The sequence below is a fragment of the Spea bombifrons genome, chromosome 2, assembly GCF_027358695.1.
Source record: "Spea bombifrons isolate aSpeBom1 chromosome 2, aSpeBom1.2.pri, whole genome shotgun sequence".
In the NCBI taxonomy this organism is placed as follows: domain Eukaryota; kingdom Metazoa; phylum Chordata; class Amphibia; order Anura; family Pelobatidae; genus Spea; species Spea bombifrons.
In genome coordinates this window covers 52553938-52576531 of record NC_071088.1, presented here as the reverse complement: position 1 = coordinate 52576531, position 22594 = coordinate 52553938, and the positions used below count along the sequence as shown (strand labels likewise).

The window sequence follows — 22594 nt, the reverse complement described above, 5'->3', positions numbered from 1 at the left end:
TCTCCTGAGTCCAGCGATACCTCACATGAATAATTTTGCCTGGCTGTTTGGGGGGCAAAAATGCCACATTTGGGGCATGCGCATTTTCAATGTTGAACTTTGGCATTTGGGGATCCACTCCCCATGCCCTATTTGGTACATCTTTGAGCCGGGCCATTTCAGTATGCCCAATAAAGCCATATATTTTTGAAAACTAGACACCCCAGGGTATTTCAAATGCTAGTATTTTAACTCTTTCTATGCACCATATCTACCACCAGTCTTTGTCAAACTTTGTGGTAGTCATTTTTTTGCATTTGTTTTGTCACACACATTTTACTTCAGGTATGAATTAAAAGGTTCTCGTATATGTCACTATCACAAAACACCCCAATATGTGTTCAGCAACATCTCCTGAGTACAGCGATACCTCACATGAATGATTTTGCCTGGCTGTTTGGGGGCAAAAGGGCCACATTTGGGGCATGTACATTTTTCAACGTTGAACTTTGGCATTTGGGGATCCACTGCCCGTGCCCTATTTGGTACATCTTTGAGCCGGGCCATTTCAGTATGCCCAATAAAGCCATATATTTTTGAAAACTAGACACCCCAGGGTATTTCAAATGCTAGTATTTTAACTCTTTCTATGCACCATATCTACCACCAGTCTTTGTCAAACTTTGTGGTAGTCATTTTTTTTGCATTTGTTTTGTCACACACATTTTACTTCAGGTATGAATTAAAAGGTTCTCGTATATGTCACTATCACAAAACACTCCAATATGTGTTCAGCAACATCTCCTGAGTACAGCGACACCTCACATGAATGATTTTGCCTGGCTGTTTGGGGGCAAAAGGTCCACATTTGGGGCATGCGCATTTTTCAACGTTGAACTTTGGCATTTGGGGATCCACTGCCCATGCCCTATTTGGTACATCTTTGAGCCAGGCCATTTCAGTGTGCCCAACAAAACCATATATTTTTGAAAACTAGACACCCCAGGGTATTTTAAATGCTGGTATTTTAACTCTTTGCATGCACACATTTTACAACCAGAATTTTTTCAAAGTTTGTAGTAGTATTCTTTTGTGTGTATTTTTCCCCCACACACCTATGTTATGTATGAATTTACAGCTCCTGGTATATGCCGCTGTCACACGACACCCCAATATGTGTTCACCAACATCTCCTGAGTACAGTGATACCCCACTTGCATGGGTTTGTCATTTTTTAGGGGAACTAAAAGGCCACATTTGGTACGTGTGCATTTTTCTAATTGGAAATTAGATGTGTGGCCATCCTTCCCCCCGTGTTAATTGGGACGTTGTTGAACCCGGCCAATTCAATTTACCCCATCAAATTAGGGCTGCAACTAACGATTATTTTAATAATCGATTAGTTAGCAGATTATTTTTTCGATTAATCGGATAAAAAAATGCAAATTTTTTTCAATTTAAAATAATTTAATAAAAAACGTACAATTTACACTTTCATCTCTTTATTGCAATGGCCTCTCTCTATTCACCTTCTTATTTTACTGACATAATAATGAAATCTACAAGAACCCAAACACGGTGTTTCTCAAACTAGGTTTTAATACAAAGTTATTAGTAAATATTAATTCATATGTTAACGATTTTTCATATTTAATAAAAAAAAAAATTTTTATTTACCAAACTGCCCCCGGTTATGCACATCTGACCCCCAGCTTGCCACTATGCCCCCATATATCCCTTATACCTCTTATATGCCAGATTCCACTGTGCCTCCTGATATGCCACTGTGAGCCTGATATGCCTTATACTCCTTATATGCCAGTGATATGCAACTGAGCCCCCTGATATACCTTTTACCCCCAGATATGTTTTATGCCCCCCTGATATGCCTAATATCGATATGCCTTATACCCCCTATATGCCACTGAGCCCCCTGATATACCTTTTACCCCCAGATATGTTTTATGCCCCCTGATATGCCTTATACCCCCCTATATGCCCTGAAATTCATAATACCCCCCATACACCACTATAACTCACCCATGCACCACTCTGGCTCCTCCCCCTCCCATACACAACTCTGGCCCCTCCCCCTCCCATACACCACTCTGGCTCCTCCCCCTCCCATACACCACTCTGGCTCCTCCCCCTCCCCATATTCCACTCTGCCTCCTCCCCCCTCCCATACTCCACTCTGCCTCCTGTCAGCAGCGGAGGTTCACAAGACACCAGATATGTTTTATGCCCCCCTGATATGCCTAATATCGATATGCCTTATACCCCCTATATGCCACTGAGCCCCCTGATATACCTTTTACCCCCAGATATGTTTTATGCCCCCTGATATGCCTTATACCCCCCTATATGCCCTGAAATTCATAATACCCCCCATACACCACTATAACTCACCCATGCACCACTCTGGCTCCTCCCCCTCCCATACACAACTCTGGCCCCTCCCCCTCCCATACACCACTCTGGCTCCTCCCCCTCCCATACACCACTCTGGCTCCTCCCCCTCCCCATATTCCACTCTGCCTCCTCCCCCCTCCCATATTCCACTCTGCCTCCTCCCCCCTCCCATACTCCACTCTGCCTCCTGTCAGCAACGGAGGTTCACAAGACACCAGGGAGCCGGGTAGAGAGGCAGAGTGGCGTATGGGAGGGGGAGGAGCCAGAGTGGTGTATGGGAGGGTGGCTCCCATACACCTCTCTGACTCCTCCCCCCTCCCATACACCGCTCTGCCTCTCTATCCGGCTCCGTTACTGACAGGCACTTTCACCGCAGCTTCATAGAAGCCTCAGCGTAAGTGAAGGTGAGTAACGGAGGCTGTCTGTGCGATGCAGACCCTCACCGGCTGACGGAGAGGATGATTCTCTGTCAGCCGGTAGGGGTCTGCACGATGCGCACAGACAGCCTCCGTTACTGCCCTTTGCTTACGCCGAGGCTTCTATGACGCTGCAGTGAAAGTGCCTGTCAGTAACGGAGTCGGGAGAGAGGCAGAGTGATGTATGGGAGGGGGGAGAGAGACGGAAGTGAGAGACCGGCCGACAGTGAGGGGAATCCAGGTCCCCTGCAGCGTTGCGGGGGATCTGGATTCTAGTATTATAATCCTATCTCTGTTTGAGGTCGGATTATATAAGGAGAGGAGTTTTTCAGAGCATTTGCTAATAATCGATTTTCATTATCGATTATTATCGATTAGTTGTTTCAGCCCTACATCAAATCATGCATTTTTTAAAAGTAGACACCCCATGGGCATTTAATATGCCAGTATTTTAACTCTTTCCATGCGAGAATTGTTTTAAGCTAATGTGCTAATTTTAGGACTTGCTCACAAAATATATTTTTTATATATATTTTTTATTTTAGCCTTTTTTAAAAAAAAATTTTACATTTTTTTTCAACTTGAAGGTTCCCCTGATAGTGACATCAGAGGGAAATAATTTTTACATTTTACTGTTTTTTTTACTATTTTTTTCTAATTATTATAAATTTTACTTTATTTTTTAATTTATTTTTACTAATCACACTGCGATTAGAAAGCTGGGCTCCATTGACTTGTATGGTTGAATGCAGTACCTGTATTCAACCTGCAAGTGGAGCCAGAGTTCTCTAGAGGGTCTGGAGACCTTCTAGCGAACTTGCATCTTTATTGTTTTTTTTCCCGGGCCGCCGCCATCTTGCGGATGGTGAAGATTGCGTGCAGCTGCGGCTGTGACCGCTCTCCGGAGCGGTCACAGTCCATCCTGGGGTAAGTGTTTGGTGTCGCTGGATGCCTCCTGATCGAGGCATTCCAGCGACACCATTTAAGTTTAAGAGGTGATCGTTGATCGCTTCCTAAACGCTTTTAAAACGGGCGTCCGCCGCCATACATTGTATGGCGGATGTTGACGCCCCGGGGAGGGGACGCCCCGATCGTGGCGTTGCTGAATGCCTCGAGGTCATTTAACAAATGACGGTCCTGGCACGTCATTTGTCGTAAACTACTTGTTTTTCCGTGACGTGCCCGGACCGGCAATTGTCAACAAGGGGTTAAATCTCCTTTCTTTCCCATTCGGATGCTTGGTTTGAACTTCAGTAAGTTGTCTACATGCCTAAATGCATTGAGTTGCTGCCATGTGATTGGCAGATTAGCTATTTGTGTTAACAAGCAATTGAACAGGTGTACCTAATAAATTGGCCAGTATAAAAGTGACTTTTTTGGAACTAGATAACTGGAGCAATGGTTACATCACTGGAGAATTTCAGTTACCACATTTTTATTTATAAAGAATTTTTTTTCAAATATATTTTAGTAAGCTAGACTGTGTTGACTTGCATGGTTGAATGAGTATCAGTGTTCTCAGTGGGGTCTGGAGAAACCCACATAGGTTTGGTTTTTTATTGGCGCTGCTATCTGGCAACATCTCTCACTATGGCACTTGTGGTCAATACTCTGGATCGACCACAGTGCATAGTGGGGTGGGTTTTTGGTATTGCTGAATGGCTCGATATCCAGGCATATCTGTAACACTGCTTCAGCTTAAGCTCTTTTAAAGCAGGCATCTGCCACCATTTGTATAAGGCACATGTGGACACTCCGAGGAAGAATCACATGTGGTCCCTTGAGCAGTTTAGGAGTTAGGTGTTGCTGAATGCCTCAATGTTGAGGAATTACAGCAAGAGCGTTTGAGCAAAGCAAGTGAATTTTGGTCGCTTTCTATGCTAATTTAATGCCATGGTCGTAAAGAGGTTAAGCAAAATCTTATTACCAAGCGAACAGTGATTTATGCATTACCATGCACCATCTGCTCAGTTGTTTACTAGGGTCTGTACGTGCAAAAGGAAACAGAGGTAAGAGAAATACATTGTACTTTAATACAAATGAAAAAGCATTTCAATGTGTTAAAGTGAAATCAAAACAGAAAACCACATGATTTATTTGGTATGTTGGGATCCAACACACACACATATGTTTACAAAAAGATACATAATATATCTGGTACACACCTTATATACAAACTCTTCCATTTTCTCCATGGCATGATGTGCTTGCAGAGGCAGGGTCAAAACTCTTACTTCCTCTTCTTCGTCTTCCTGAGACACTTTAGCTGTTTGACTTTCTTCTCCCTGAAGCAATACAGTATATCAAAGCAATGCATAAAAACATACTATACATATTGGAATATTATAACAATGTATCTAGAAGGACATGGGCTATATTAGACAAGCATTTCTCACTACGCACTTAAACACATGGTATTACTAGACATATGTATAGAAAATGGGTCTTATAGGCAACTTCAGACATCATATGCACTTTAATGCATATGACACCTGCATGGCCCCTTTTTGTAGTGTTGCTTTTGCAAATCCATGAGGGATTCTACAGAATCACTCTTTATGCATTTGCACCTTCACATGCTCTGCAGCTATTTTTCATCTAGGAGATGCGAGTACTTTAGTGTGTATTTTTATGGGGAACTCAGGTACCTTATATATTAACCCTGACGATATCTTAAAGAGATCATTTATTGTTGAAGGTGCTATAGTCAATACCATAAATACTTACAGATACAGATGACTGCCTCATTCTTTCTTTTTGAGTTTCTAGGAGTGGCCCCAACTCTGTCAGCTCCAAATCCTCAATATCTCCTTGACTGTTGCTACTGTCCAGGCCTCCTCCTAGACCTGATGATTTGCAAGTGGTCATCGAGTTGTAACAGAGGGGAAGACGTTTCTTCTATGGTGAAGGTTTCTTTTGTCACATATATAATGATGTATTAACTGCAGGAAAAATAAATGTGTGTATCATTTAGGCATACTGTCAGAAGTAAATTTAAGCCCTTAACCCCTTAAGGCCCGGGCTTATTTTTTCTTTTTGTACCCTTTGTGACCGAGGCTGTTTTAACTGACTTTCTTGAAAAATCTTTTACTCATCCAAAAAAAACCCTAATGAAAACACCTGCTATATAGATTCTTCTATTTGTCCTGAGTTTAGAAATACCCAATGTCTTAATGTTTTTTTCCTGCAAGTAATTGGGCAACAAGTACAAGTAGCATTTTGCTATTTTAAAACCAATTTTACCCCAAATCTTGTCATTCTGCCCCATGTGCTATTTTGGGTATCTTTAAAGCCGGCCAATGCAATTTACCCCATCAAACCATATATTTTTTAAACTAAATACCCCAGGGTATTTCAAATGGCGGTATTTTAACCCTTTCCATGTACTAATTCTACTACCACCTTTTGTCAAACTTTGTGGTAGTAATTTATTTTATTATTTTTTTACATACAAATTGTACCTCAGGTGTGAACTTACAGCTCCTGGTATATGACAACATAATACCCCAGTATGTGATCAGCAACATCTCTTTTCTGGTTGATTGCCTCCTAAGCTCTTTTAAATCAGGTGTCAGCCGCCATACAGTGTATGGTGGATGTTAATGTCTGGGAGAGGGGCCACACGGGGCCCCTGCAGTGTCAGTCATTAACTGACCGTTCTCCCGTGACGTGCCTGGCATGTCATTCGTCGTTAATGGGGTTAATGTCCCAACGACTGACATAGTTTGTAGTTGGCTGAGTCTTCCCTACCACCTTTATTTTCTGAAATGCTACTACTACTATTGTAAACTGCTATTGTAAGTCTGCCAGCAATTTCCCAGGGCACTACAAAACTCTTTGTTAACTCTTTGATAATTGTTAATGTATCCCATTGAGTCCCATATAAGCTGTTTATACTTTGGAAAGTTCAAGCAGAACCCCCTTCTTCTGCAGATCTAAAAATAAGTTTTTAGCACCCTGTTAGTCTGCCAATTTTCTCCTCGTTGGGTGCTTTGGCACATCTATACTGGCTGTCATCATCCTCATTATGAGTTTGCTTATAATTCCTTAATGCTACCTTCTTCTCCTTAGATATTTGGTAGTTGAGCAGATAGTTGCGGCGCAGCGATTATTGTCTTTTCTTGCAAAGTGTACCCATGTAAATTACCGTATTGGCTCGGATATAGGCCACCCCCGTATATAGGCCGCACCCTAGAAGTTGGGTGCTTTTTTAAGGAAAAAGTTTTTTTTAACAGACATGCTGCCACTCTGCCCCCCCCCCGAGATATGCTGCCACTCTGCCCCCCCGAGATATGCTGCCACTGTCCTCCTCCTCCTCCCCCCCAAGATATGCTGCCATTGTACTCCTCCTCCCCCCCAAGATATGCTGCCACTGTCGTCCTCCTCCCCCCGAGATATGCTGCCACTGCCCCCCCCGAGATATGCTGCCACTGCCCCCCCCGAGATATGCTGCCACTCTCCCCCCCCGAGATATGCTGCCACTCTCCCCCCCCGCCGAGATATGCTGCCACTCTGCCCCCCCCGACTTACCAGAGCAGACTCCCGGGTGTCTCGCAGGCGTATTGCGTAGATGTCCCCCGACAGCCCCGCAAGTTCAAGCAGAACCCCCTTCTTCTGCAGATCTAAAAATAAGTTTTTAGCACCCTGTTAGTCTGCCAATTTTCTCCTCGTTGGGTGCTTTGGCACATCTATACTGGCTGTCATCATCGGATATAGGCCGCCCCCGTATATAGGCCGCCCCCGTATATAGGCCGCACCCTAAAAGTTGGGTGCTTTTTTAAGGAAAAAGTTTTTTTTAATAGACATGCTGCCACTCTGTCCCCCCCCGAGATATGCTGCCACTCTGCCCCCCCGAGATATGCTGCCACTCCACTCTGTCGCCCCCCCCGAGATATGTCCTCCTCCCCCCCCGAGATATGCTGCCACTGTCGTCCTCCTCCCCCCGAGATATGCTGCCACTGTCGTCCTCCTCCCCCCGAGATATGCTGCCACTCCCCCCCCCCCGAGATATGCTGCCACTCCCCCCCCCCGGCTTACCAGAGCAGACTCCCGGGTGTCTCGCAGGGCCGGCGGGGGACATCTACGCAATACGCGTATACAACTTGTATACGCGTATTGCATAGATGTCCCCCGCCGGCTCCGCAAGACACCCGGGAGTCTGCTCTGGTAAGTCTTGGGGGCAGAGGTAAAACGCATCGTGCGGACGTTCACCGGCTGTGGCGATGCGCGTAAACAGCCTCCGCTGCCAGCCCCGTGGGAATTCCTGGCAAGGGAGATGGTTAAAGCACATCGTGCAGACGTGCCGGCAGCGGAGGCTGTTTACGCGCATCGCTGCTGCCGGTAACATCTGCACGATGTGCTTAGACAACCTCCCGTGCCGGCCCTCCCCCCGTGGGAAGTGCTGGCAGGGGAGGATGTCTGAGCGTATCAGAGAGTAGGATGCAGGTCCCCTGCACCGCTGCGGGGGATCTGTATCCTAACCCTGCTGCCTGCCAGGCACTAGACCCGAATATAGGCCGCATCCCCACTTTAAAGACTTAAAGTGGGGGAAAAAAGTGTGGCCTATATTCGAGCCAATAAGGTATATATTGTTTTTTCAAGGAGAGATAGAGCTTTCTTTTGATACCATAGTTGGATGATTAGCTGAAAATGTTGAATGAGAAATTTAATAAAAACTAAAGAAAATTTGAAAACAAACTGCTATTTTTTTAAATTTTCCATCTGAAGCCTCATAAAATTAGGTAAAATAATGGAAAATCCCCTCCAAGTTTATCAATTCAGGTGTCCTGATTTCAGAAATACCTAATTTATCTAGATTTTCCATATTTTCCCAGCACTTATAGGGAACATACTATAAGGTGTAAATTTTTGTAGCATTTTCACGATTATGGCTTAACAGGTTTGGGGGTTGTGAAAAAAAAAAAAAACATTATCCTTATATATATATATATTAGGGCTGCAACTAACGATTATTTTAATAATCGATTAGTTGGCCGATTATTTTGTCGATTAATCGGATAAAAAAATACATTATTTTAAATTGAAGAAAAATTGCAATAAAAAACGTACAATTTACACTTTCATCTCTTTATTGCAATGGCCTCTCTCTATTCACCTTCTTATTTTACTGACATAATAATAAAAGCTACAAGAACCCAAACACGGTGCTTCTCAAACTAGGTTTTAATACAAAGTTATTAGTAAATATTAATTCATATGTTAACTAGTTTTCATATTTAATAAAAACTGAGAAAAAAGCCTTGTTTAAATTTTTTTATTTACCAAACTGCCCCCAGTTATGCACATCTGACCCTCAGCTTGCCACTCTGCCCCCATATATGCCTTATACCTCTTATATGCCAGATTCCACTGTGCCCCCTGATATGCAACTGAGACTCCTGATATACCTTTTACCCCCAGATTTGTTTTATGCCCCCCTGATATGCCTAATATCGATATGTCTTATACCCCCTATATGCCACTGAGCCCCCTGATATACCTTTTACCCCCAGATATGTTTATGCCCCCCTGATATGCCTAATATCCATATGCCTTATACCCCCTATATGCCCTAAAAATTCATAATACCCCCCATACACCACTATAACTCACCCATACACCACTCTGGCTCCTCCCCCTCCCATACACCACACTGGCTCCTCCCCCTCCCATACACCACTCTGCCTCCTCCCCCTCTCATACTCCACTCTGCCTCCTCCCCCCTCCCATACACCACTCTGCCTCCTCCCCCGCCCATACATCACTTTGGCTCCTCCCCTCCCATACATCACTTTGCCTCCTCCCCCTCCCATATACCACTCTGCCTCCTCCCCTCCCATACATCACTTTGGCTCCTCCCCCTCCCATACTCCACTCTGCCTCCTCCCATACACCACTCTGGCTCCTCCCTCTCCCATACACCACTCTGGCTCCTCCCCCTCCCATACACCACTCTGGCTCCTCCCATACTCCACTCTGCCTCCTCCCCCTCCCATACATCACTTTGGCTCCTCCCCCTCCCATACATCACTTTGCCTCCTCCCCCTTCCCATACTCCACTCTGCCTCCTCCCCCCTCCCATACTCCACTCTGCCTCTTGTGAACCTCCGTTTCTGACAAGACACCAGGGAGCCGGGTAGAGAGGCAGAGTGGCGTATGAGAGGGGGAGGAGCCAGAGTGGTGTATTGGAGGGTGGCTCCCATACACCCCTCTGACTCCTCCCCCCTCCCATACACCGCTCTGCCTCTCTACCCGGCTCCGTTACCGAAGGCACTTTCACTGCAGCTTCATAGAAGCCACAGTGTAAGTGAAGGGCAGTAACGGAGTCTGTCTGTGCGATGCAGACCCTCACCGGCTGTCAGAGAGGATGATTCTCTGTCAGCCGGTGGCGGTCTGCATCGCACAGACAGACTCCGTTACTCACCTTCACTTACACCGAGGCTTCTATGAAGCTGCAGGGAAAGTGCCTGTCAGTAACGGTGCCGGGTAGAGAGGCAGAGTGATGTATGGGAGGGGGGAGGAGGCAGATGGGAGGGGGGAGGAGGCAGATGGGAGGGGGGAGGAGGCAGATGGGAGGGGGAGAGAGACGGAAGTGAGAGACCGGCCGACAGTGAGGGGAATCCAGGTCTCCTGCAGCGTTGCGGGGGCTCTGGATTCCGGTGTTATAATCCGATCTCTGTTTGAGGTCGGATTATATAAGGAGAGGAGTTTTTCAGAGCATTTGCTCTGAAAAAAACCTCTTTTTAAAAATTGATAAAAATCGATCCGATTAATCGATAATGAAAATCGTTGACAGTGATTTTCATTATCGATTTTATCGATTAGTTGTTTCAGCCCTAATATATATATATATATATATATATATATATATATATATATATATATATATATATATATACACACACTGTAGTTTGGGGTAGCCGTATTAGTCCAGTGTATACGAATGCAAAAAAACAGAATGTTGCAGAAACTGTGTTTTTCACTTGCTTGGTCAGAAATGCTTTTGACTTGATAAAGGGAGGACTCCCGAAAGCTCGTCTATTATTTTAAATACTGTTAGTCCAATAAAAAAGGTATTACAAGATTCTGCAACATTCTGTTTTTTTGCATTCGTATATATATGTGTGTGTCTGTGTGTGTGTGGCAAGTGAAGGCAAAAAGCAAATCATAAACCAACAGATGAGGAATTATAATAGTAAAAATATGTATATTAGTAACCTAATTAAAATCAATTGATTACAAAAATGAATACATTTCAACAATATATATCAGGGCTCGACAAATCCCAGGCGCCAGGTCGCCATGGCGACAGAGAACTTTGTCCTGGCGCCTAGGTTTTGTCAGCCTCTTACATCCAGAAAAAATTGTGGATGTAAGAGGCTGAGTCACCACATGGGGGCGCTGCTGCTGTCTCCTGCTGCTGTCTGCCCAGGAGTCTGGGCAGACAGCACAGCCACTCCGAGCCCAGGCAGGCCAGCAACAGCAAAAACGAGCCCCCACAAGCCCTTTGATGGCTTCTGTAGGCATGGAAGCCTACAGCAGTCATCAGAGACTCCTCCCTGCAATGGCTGGTCTATAGACCAGCAATTGAGTCCCAGCTGCCAGAGGCAGCTTCAGGGACAGGGGAGAGGGTTCTTTGGTCTCACCATGAGTGTGGAGACCAGCCCCAACACCCCCCTGCTGCCTGATCGGTCCATGAGAGCGACAGTGCAGCTTTAACCCCTTCAATGCTACAATTGTGTATGACACATTCGTGGCATTGCAGGGGTTAACATTTGTCCCCACAAGCTTGTGGGGACTAAATATCAGTCAATGCTGTGCTCCAATGGAACATCAGCATCGAAAGAGTTAACAAAAAAAAAACAGCACTGACCTGAAAGCCCAGGGTGCTTCCAGGTCAAATGCTGTCAGTTTAGTAAGTGGGCTGATGATGATCAGATCACTCCTAACCAACTGTTAGTTTTTTTTAAAAATCCTGGCTCCTAACTTTTTTACCTGGCGCCTAGATTCACAACAAATTTGTCAAGCCCTGATAGATATATATATATATATATAATCCATAGATATGCACATAATTATAGATTAAGTACATAGAATACAATCACCTCATGATTACTACAGTTCATATAATATTTTATATAATACATTAGGACTGCAACTAACCATTTTTTTTTTGATTAATCGGGTAAAAAAAAAAATAATATGCAAATTTTTTCCCGGCGTATAGTGGCAGTACCGTTGGGTTTTCCCGGGACAAACACTGTAAAAGATCGAAGGGTTAAGCTCCACCCCCTACCCTTACCCTATAACCGCACGTACCGGCGTTAAGTCAGTTCTTTTTTGTCCCGCAGGGACGAGCACTGGGGCTTCGGCTCCTCTTGAAACATCGGTCGGCACACGGGTTGTGCCGGCCAAGAGGGGGTCCTGCAGTCCGTTTGTCCCCCGGGTGGGAGCTCGGCTGCTTCTCATCGACACCGCGTTACAGACCGATTCTGAAGCGGTGATTTAAGCAGCCAGGGGAGGAGCATGCGCAGTACGGTGGAACGCACGCCCGGGTGGCTATGCGTTCCACTGATGGTCCGGCCGTGCTACAACGCATGTGCGGTTCGGATCATCCGTTTTTGGCGCCAAATTCAAAATTTGTCTGCCTATAAATACTGTGCAAACCTGTCTGACCACAAGAGTGTGTGTCAGGACAGGTTTTGCCATGTTGTCTGACCCCCCACACGTTTTTTTGGCGATCTTTATAATGATACACCAAAAATATGTTAACCCCTTCATCTCCAGAGAAGGATAAAATGCCTTCTGCTCCTCCCAAAAAGGCTTCATGCAAGTCTAAACATTTGGCTTGCCTCGAATGTAATACTCCTCTCCCAGACAGCTACAAGAGGAAGACATGCCAGCAGTGTTTAGCAGATATCCTGGCAAAGGAGAAACAGAAGGATATGCAGTTTTTTTTTTATCCTGGTTCCAGGATAATTTGTCTCAAACATTCCAAGCGTTTAAGGAGGCTGCCAAACCAACGGTACAAGACAAGCCGACTAAAAAACGCAGGAGAGAGCGAAGTTCATCCACATCAGAGTTGTCATCTGGGGAATGTTCTCGTTCATCTATGGATGTGTCCTAGTTCTGAAGATTCTGAATCCGAATCCGGTTTTCCCTCTCAAGAACTGGGGAAATTCGTTAAAGAAGTGAATCATGTATCACTGAATCCAGAAGCTAAGAAAAAGGGTTTCCCAATTTTGCCTCACCTTATGGAATTTGTACAGCGTGAGTGGAAGCATTCAAGTAAGCGAGCTTTTGATTCAAAGCACTTCAAACAAATTTTTAAGCTTCAAGATGACATCATATGGGAAGAGCTTCCTAAAGTTGATGTCCAGATCACTCAGTTGTCTAAAAAAAACCACGCTACCAATTGGAGAAGTTTCCGGCTTAAAAGATACCATGGACAAGAGAGCAGAGACTGCTAATAGAAGAATCTTCCAAGCAGCAGGGCTTCAAAGCAAAGCAGCATCAGCTGGAGCAGCGGTAGCGAGAGCTCAAGGCTTATGGCTCCAGAAATTGGAAGACCACGTTCTGGATGATGCAGATAAGGATCTTTCTCAACTTCTAAAAAATTTGAAGCTTTCTAATGAATTTTTGATTGATATGGTGGAAGAATTGGTCAAGCTATCCGCCCGTAATATGGGGCTGTCTACGGTTGCCAGGAGAGCAGTTTGGCTTAGATTCTGGAACGCTGATTCTGCATCTAAATCTTCACTGTGTGATTTACTGTTTGAGAGAAAAAAGCTTTTTGGTTCTCCTCTGGAAGAACTTTTGAAACAAATGTCGGACACCAAGAAAGTGCTGCCTCAAGATGTTAAGCCTAAATGGAACCGCAGGTATCCCTACAATAGGCAGAGATATTTCAGACCATCGGATAAGTCTTCCTTTCGGAAAAAAATAAAGACACCAGATTTCACCCTAAAGCGGCTAGACAAGATAGTGCGAGACGGTTCTGACAAAGTAGGAGGTCGCCTTCGGATGTTTCGGGAAAGATGGTTCCCGACTACCAGCAACCCATGGATCCGTCAGATTATATCGGAAGGCTACACCATAAGATTTTGCAATCCTCCACACAATTGTTTTCTAGTCTCCTCTTACCCATCAGTGAACAAGAATACAGCATTAATCAGGGTAGCATCAAAACTCCTCAGGCAGGGAGTTATAGAAAACGTTCCAAAGACACAGCTTTTTCAGGGGGTTTACTCCCGTTTGTTCATGGTCCCAAAGCCAGGTGGCACTTTTTCGTCCCGTACTGGATCTGAAGTTCGTCAACCAACATATTCCATACCAACACTTCCGTATGGAAACCATCTCTTCGGTTACTCAAATGATTCAGAGAGGGGATTATATGGCTTCCCTAGACCAGGGATCGACAAATCCCAGGTCGCCATGGCAACTCAAAATTTTGTCCTGGCGCCTAGGAGTTTGTCAGCCTCTTACATCCACAAAAAAATGCCCCCGCATCACCACGCGGGGGCGCTGCTGCTGCTGTCTGCCCAGGAGTCTGGGCAGACAGCACAGCCACTCAGAGCCCACCCCCGAGCCTGAGATCACTCCCACGGAGTGATCCTGTAGGCTGAAACCACGATTGCAGGAAAACCTGCAATAGCGTTTTCAGCTGCCACAGGCAGCTTCAGGGACAGGGGGAGAGGGTTCTTTGGTCTCCACATGAGTGTGGGGACCAGCCCCAACACCCCCCTGCTGCCTGATCGCTCCATGAGAGCGACAGTGCAGCGTTAACCGGATCAATGCCGCGATCGCGGCATTTAGGGGTTAATTCCCGTTTTGTAAGGGGCTCTGCTGCTGGTGGTCTGGCTGGAAGCCCAGGCAGACCAGCAACAGCAAAAACAAGCCCCCACAAGCCCTTTGATGATTCCTATAGGCATGGAAGCCTACAGCAGTCATCAGAGACTCCTCCCTGCAATGGCTGGTCTACAGACCAGCAATTGCTTCCCAGCTGCCAGAGGCAGCTTCAGGGACAGGGGGAGAGGGTTCTTTGGTCTCCACATGAGTGTGGGGACCAGCCCCAACACAAATTGACAAATTTGTTGTGAATTATCTCTGTGGTTCACATCAGAGGTCAGAACAATGTACTAGCAGACAACCTCAGCAGAAACAGATGCTCTCAAGCAGAATAGTCCCTTCATCCGACTATTTTTCAGAAGTTGGTGGCAATAGTAGGCTTGCCAGAAGTGGATCTCATGGCAACAAGACTGAACCGGAAAAAGTCCCTCTTTTTGCCTCTCTGTACAGAATGGATTACCCTCCTTTTCTGGATGGATTGGAGATCAAGTGGCAATTCAACCTGGCCTACATCTTTCCTCCAGTGTCGATGATTCCTCGAGTCTTACTCAAAGTCAAGATGGACAAGGCAAGAGTGCTGGCAGTTCTCCCATTTTGGCCAAACCGGAGCTGGTTTTCAGACCTTTGCCAACTTTCGATAACGTATTGGGAACTTCCGTTGTCCTCGGATGTTTTGGAGACGAAAGGAATTCCGCTCCACATCCTCCAAATGTACAGACTGACGGCTTGGCTGCGATCGCGGCATTTAGGGGTTAATTCCCGTTTTGTAAGGGGCTCTGCTGCTGGTGGTCTGCCTGGAAGCCCAGGCAGACCAGCAACAGCAAAAACGAGCCCCCACAAGCCCTTTGATGATTCCTATAGGCATGGAAGCCTACAGCAGTCATCAGAGACTCCCCCCTGCAGTGGCTGGTCTATAGACCAGCAATTGCTTCCCATCTGCCAGAGGCAGCTTCAGGGACAGGGAGAGAGGGTTCTTTGGTCTCCACATGAGTGTGGAGACCAGCCCCAACACCCCCCTCCTGCCTGATCGCTCCATGAGAGCGACAGTGCAGCGTTAACCCCTTCAATTCCACAATTGTGTATAACACATTTGTGGCATTGCAGGGGTTAACATTTGTCCCCACAAGCTTGTGGGGACTAAATATCAGTCAATGCTGTGCTCCAATGGAACATCAGCATTGAAAGCGTTAAAAAAATATATATATATATCAAAAAAAAATTAAAAAAAACAAAAACAACAAAAAACAGGGGGCTTCCAGGTCAAATGCTGTGAGTTTAGTAAGTGGGCTGATGATGATCAGATCACTCCTAACCAACTGTTAGTTTAAAAAAAAAAACTTTTTTAGCTGGTGCCTAGATTCACAACAAATTTGTCAAGCCCTGATATAAATATATGGACGATATAAACAATGAATCAAATATTACAGACATCAAAAAATAAAAAAACGCAAATTAAAGAATGCACATAATTAATAGAGCCCAAAAAAATTCCACCTGCCCCACCAGGGGTTAATATATCAACAGAAGAAACACAGGGCAAATGAGCATAGAAATAAAGATAATAGTCCAGGGTTAGCTTACCCCAGGGCTCGACATATCCCAGGCGCCAGGTTGCCATGGCGACAGCGAATTTTGTCCTGGCGCCTAGGTGTTTGTCAGCCTCTTACACCTACAAAAAACTGCCCCTGCGTCACCACACGGGGGCGCTGCTGCTGCCTGCCCAGGAGTCTGGGCAGACAGCACAGCCACTTCGAGCTCGCCCCCAAGCCTGAGATCACTCCCACGGAGTGATCCTGTAGGCTGAAAACACGGTTGCAGGAAAACCTGCAATAGCGGTTTCAGCTGCCACAGGCAGCTTCAGGGACAGGGGGAGAGGGTTCTTTGGTCTCCACATGAGTGTGGGGACCAGCCCCAACACCCCCCTGCTGCCTGATCGCTCCATGAGAGCGACAGTGCAGCGTTAACCCCATCAATGCCGCCTTTGATCGCGGCATTTAGGGGTTAATTCCTGTTTTGCAAGGGGCTCTGCTGCTGGTGGTCTGCCTGGAAGCCCAGGCAGACCAGCAATCAGTGTGCTTAGTATAAAAAATTAAAAAAAAAATGTTCACAAATGTTTAAAACAAATTAAAAAGAATATGGTAACATGTAAAAATTCCCCACTGTCACCAAAAGAAAAAAGTTTTTCTATGAGCAAGTCCTACAATTCTTTATCTTCACAAAAATCCCCGCATGGAAAGAGTTAAAATATTGGCATTATAAATGCCCATAGGGTGTCTAGTTTTAAAAAATATATGATTTGTTGCGGTAAATTGAATTGGCCAGCTTCAATGATGTCCCAAATATGGGACGTGGGCACAGACTGACCAGATGTCTAAATGGCAAAAAATACACACCTTTTACCCTTGCCCTTTTACCTCCCAAATAACCCAACAAACCCATGCATGTGGGGTATCACTGCGCTCAGGAGATGTTACTGAACACATATTGTGGTGTTGTTTGACACAGACATATACCATGCGTCACAGTGGGGATGGTATTCTTTTCACTATAGGCCTTGTTGACCCCTCCCCAAACATATCACTTATGGTTGTGACCACAATGCTCTATTTTGGTCTCATCACTCCAAATTACAGTGCGACAGAAGCTGTAAGGCATGTTAAGGGGTTGTCAGGCATATTGTAACTGGCTTTTTTGTGGCTTTTGGCGCAGTAAAGGCTTCTCTCTGGCAACTCGACCATGCAGCTCATTTTTGTTGAATCGTGGAAAACCACGTTGTCTTTTTCCAGAGCAACCTGTATTTCTCCTGAAGTTACTTGCAGATTTTTCTTTGTATCTCGAACAATTCTTCTGGCAAATCTGTCTGAAATCTTTCATGGTCTACCTGACGTTGGCTTGGTATCAAGAGATCTCTGTATTTTCCACTTCTTAATAAGTAATTGAACAGTAATGGTTTGCATTTTAAAGGCTTTGGATATCTTTTTATATCCTTTTACATCTTTCTAAAGTTCCATTACTTTGTTATACAGGTGTTTTGATAGTTCTTCTCTGCTCTGCATGGCTCAGTATCTACCCTGTTCATTGCATCCATGTGTGAGCTAACAAAGTAATTGACTATTTATACACAGACACTAATTGCAATTTAAAAAGCCACAGGTGTGGGAAATTTACTTTTAATTGCCATTTTAACCTGTAAACTTTTGATCATGGCCATTTGGGTGATATATGTTACCATTACGATCTAAAAAGTAGCCAAATAACTATGTGATACTAAATGGCTTCATACGATCACTAGTCTTAAATAAAAGACAGTTGTTTTGCATGATCAGTCATATTTTCAAAATCAATGCCAACATCACAATTTCTGCCAGGGTATGCACATTTATTAAGTTCTTAACTTACCCAAACTAGGCTTTCCTCCTTACCTTTTTTCAGAGGAAACTTATTTCTCATTAAGGCCAACTGATTCTCACTTTTTTGTATATCCTGGTATGACAATATCACAATTATTTTGCTCATTGCAGCAGGTTTCATTAACTGCCACTAACGCTACATAATTCCAACTAGTTACCAGAAGTTGTAAATTAGGGAATTTGTGCACACCACTCTAAGGCTAGGTTTCCACTTGTTTTTTTTTTTTGCTAAAAACGCCCATAAAAACGCCAATTCAGCCACATGGCAGCCAGATGTTAGCTGTTCTTCAATAGGAAATCGCACAATGCCATATCCACTTCGCGTTTTTCTGTTCGGCGTTTTTTCAGTCCTCTTTGACGTTTTTCTGCTTTTTTGGGCTCTGTGGCAGTTTTTCAAAATCACAGCATGTTGACACTCTGGCGTTTTTTGCAAGGAAATCTTGGCGTTTTTCTCCAATAGAAGTCTATGGGAGAGAAAAAACGCCATAAAAAAGCCATGTGGGTTTTTTGCCTTGGCGTTTTTTATGGCGTTTTTTTCCACAGTTACAATGCTGAGGATGGACCCAGTATATGTGTGTCCTACGAGAAATAGGTTGGAAACAAACAGTTTCACACAAAACAAAGTTTATATTGAATTTTACACCATTTGGAACAAACATGCCATTACAAACAAACATACGCGACGCATCAACTGGTTCCTGCGTGCCAAAAGCAACAGCAAACAATTTGCACCATCATTTGGGGCCAATCTTCCTAGAGGAGCAGACATTCTGAATAAAGCATGCCTTACAAACCACAGAAAAGAGACAAAAGGGTCTGCCGGGGCATTTAAGTAGAACTCTACCAAGTAAATGACATCAGGAGGAGGCAGATACTTGCCATTTATCCTAATCCCTTTTAGCTGGGTGAAACTTCTAACTTGTAAAGGCTGGAAAAACTGCCTAAGGTCAAAAAAAGCAATTTCCACAGAAAGGCTAAAACGCCAGAAAAAACTCCAGAAAAAAGCCAAAACGCAGGAGAATGCAGTGGCAGTTTTCTTGGCGTTTTTCATCAAGAAAATAACGCAGGACAAAAACCTAGCCTTAATCTTCTGTTTTTCAACTTATGTGTCACAGATAAACTTTGGCTTATTTCATTCATGCAAACGTGTGGGGGGCTATTAGTGTTATCCTGTAGCATCCCTTTGCCCCCTCTATTTGTTCAAATGCCTATTAATAAAAACACTGAACTGCTCACTAAGAACTTCTGTTTCTTTGGGAGAAAGATGCATCCTCCTGAGGAAGCCAAACTTTTAGGCGAAACGTGTCAAGGAGACATTGGACACTTTAGTATTTTATTTATTATACATATTTTTCAGTATTTTTTATGTATATTTATTGATTTATATACATGTCCAAAATAATAATGAAATTGATAACCATCTCTCTGTTGTTGATACCATTTCCTTAGCCATAAGTTAAAATCTCTAATTCACTTTTCCTTACCATCCTGTCTCCCATTCACAGTCAAAACCTCCAAAATGTAAAGCACTTTAATATGCATTTACTAATGCTTAAAGAAAAGTCTCACACCTAACTGTGAGAAACTGTAGCTGCAGAGGCACACCTTCTCTATGGTCCACCATTTCATACCACCGAAAGACTGCTTGAAGTGATAGAAAAGTTCTTCTACTGAGATCAATGGAATGCTTGCTGAGTCACTGCTGGAGCTGACTGGTAGTGAGAATAACACCTGTCAGTGATGTGTTCAGCCCTACACATCACCTGAATGACAAACAGCTGGGGGGAAGTAGGGAAAAGGAAAATATTTGCAACTGGGAGTACACATTAATTTAATTCCATAAGATGGCTGGAGTGTCCCTTTAAAAATATTTTTAATTTGATACTAGTAATACAGAAAAATGGGGGTGGACCCTCTAAGTATTGTAGGCATAAATGAGAGATAAATCAAGGTTGCTACAGCACTTTTGTGTTACTTCAGAAACATAACCTGAAAACACCTGGTCTTGTTTAACCTCAAAAGCAATAGAGTAAGATCTTGTTGACCAACACCAGATGCCAAATCTATGTACCATATCCAAATGAAAACAAATGTAATAATTGCCATGTGCTTTCAGTAACCAAAAAAAATAAAGTTGCAATTTTTTGCCCTGTGAAGAACAAACCTTGAGTTTATATTTTTCATCTGCAAAACGCTAGTCTCGTTTCCCAAAAATAATAGAATAGAATAGAAAATGTACTGTTTTACCTGTATACGTTAAATTTGTAGTGTATATATATATATATATACATACACACACACACATGTAGGTTAAATGTCTTATGTTATGTACCTTCTGCCTGGGGTGGCATTCAAACTACCATATTATGAACAAAGGTATTAAGATTATTCGTATATATTCCATAAATTCGAACAGCCCATTAGCATAAAATAAACACGATAATTCAAATTAAAATCCATAAAATACATAATAATTAGTCGTCATTTGGAAACGAAATATATTTCCAATTGTGTTTTCGTTCCCAAAAGAGATTGAGAATGTATGTGCACAACACAGACCAACCTTAAAAGTCAGCATGCACACTGTAAAGAAGTACATAATTTGAATCTTATACAATTAAGTATCAAAATACTTAAATAAAATTAAAGTACACGGAAAACAAATGCGCGCGGTTTTACAACATACAACCACATCACAGTGTATTGTAGTGTACAAAAACAGACTGATAGGACTAATAAAAAAAAAAAAAGTAAATAAATCATTAGATAAATGTATTTACCCTCAGCTTCTTCCAGGTTCCGGAACTGCACCATCGGAAATGACAAAACACCCAGACGCAACTTCCGTGAGAATACAAAAGAGTACGTTAATATCATGGGCAGGATGTTCCTGCGTAATATTATGTTTCAGGAGTTTTGCGTAGGAGAGTAGAAAAATAAAAACAATAAAAGACGGTAGGGTGCCAAACATTTGACCGAAAAAGTGCATGCATGCTGTCTATCAAGAAGTGTGTATATGATATTTAGTAATGACAGATGTTAGATATGTGCGTCTTCTGTATTTGCTCATGTGTGAATGTTTGCATTTGGGAGTATTGATTAACTAACAATACATATCGTCATATGAAGTTTATAAGTTGACATTCCAAGTGCTGAAAGTACGTATGTATTTCATATGCAAATAACGTGTTCAAGGACAGTCGTGTCAATTGTGATTTAACCCCTTAAGGACCGGGCTCATTTTTCGTTTTCTACCCTGTGGGACCGAGGCTGTTTTGACACTTTTGTGGTGCTTGTGTTCAGGTGTAATTTTCTCCTCACCCATTTAGTGTACCCACATAAGTTATATATTGTTTTTTTCAGGACAAGATGGGCTTTCTTCAGATACCATTATTTTGATCGTATCATCTTATTTACTATAAAAAAAATAAAAAAAACATGGTGAAAAATTGAAAAAAAAGACATTTTATGACTTTTATTTGAAAAATCTTTTACTCACCTAAAAAAGCAAGTAAAAAAACTAGCTAAATAGATTCTACTACTTGTCCTGAGTTTAGAGATACCCAATGTTTTTATGTTTTTTTGCTGTTTTTTGTACGTTATAGGGCAATAAGTACAAGCAGCGTTTTATGATTTCCAAATCTTTTTTAACAAATCTGGTCAGTCTGCCTACATCTCCTCTTTGGAACATCTTTGAAGCCGGTTAACTCAATTTAACCCATTCAAACCATATATTTTTGAAAACTAGACACCCCAGGGTATTCCAAATGCTGTTATTTTAACCCTTTCCATGCACCAATTATACAACTACACTTTGTCAAACTTTGTAATAGTAATTTTTTTTATTTTTTTTTCCACACAAATTGTACTTTAGTTATAGATATACAGGTTCTGGTATATGTCACTGTCAAACAACACCCCAATATGTGTTCAGCAACATCTCCTGAGTACAGCGATACCCCACATGCATGGGTTTGTCAGATTGTTTGGCTGGTAAAAGGCTACTTTTGGGGCATGCGTAATTCAGGTGGTCATTTGGTCATTCTGCCTCCATCTCCTCTTTGGAATATCTTTGAAGCCGGTTAACTCAATTTAACCCATTCAAACCATATGTTTTGGAAAACTAGACACCCCAGGGTATTCCGAATGCTGTTATTTTAACCCTTTCCATGCACCAATTATAGAACTACACTTTGTCAAACTTTGTAATAGTAATTTTTTTCACACAAATTGTATTTTAGTTATAGATATACAGGTTCTGGTATATGTCACTGTCAAACAACCCCCCAATATGTGTTCAGGAACATCTCCTGAGTGCAGTGATACCCGACATGCATGGGTTTGTCGGGTTGTTTCAGATTTAAAATGCCACATTTGGGAAGTGCGCTTTTTTTCTCCATTTTGGTCAGTCTGTACCTATGCCCTATCTGTGAGCTAGGCCACTCCAATTTACCCCATCAGCCATTTTTTTTATATATTAGACACCCCTTGGGTATTTGAAGTGCTTTTATTTTAACTCTTTGAGATTTT

General features: G+C 43.2%; 1 protein-coding gene across 1 annotated transcript in view; it reads right to left on the bottom strand.

Moving 5' to 3' along the window:
* Positions 1 to 20911, bottom strand: part of ADIPOR1 (adiponectin receptor 1) — a 64449-nt gene extending 43538 nt beyond the window's left edge. The window contains exons 1-3 of the mRNA XM_053454240.1: positions 20845 to 20911; positions 5535 to 5749; positions 4973 to 5092 (exon numbers count right to left, since the gene is read on the bottom strand). Coding sequence (XP_053310215.1) covers positions 4973 to 5092; positions 5535 to 5675 — 261 coding nt within the window. The 5' untranslated portion in view covers positions 5676 to 5749; positions 20845 to 20911. The remainder of the gene's footprint in view (positions 1 to 4972; positions 5093 to 5534; positions 5750 to 20844) is intronic.
* Positions 20912 to 22594: the final 1683 nt, after the last annotated feature.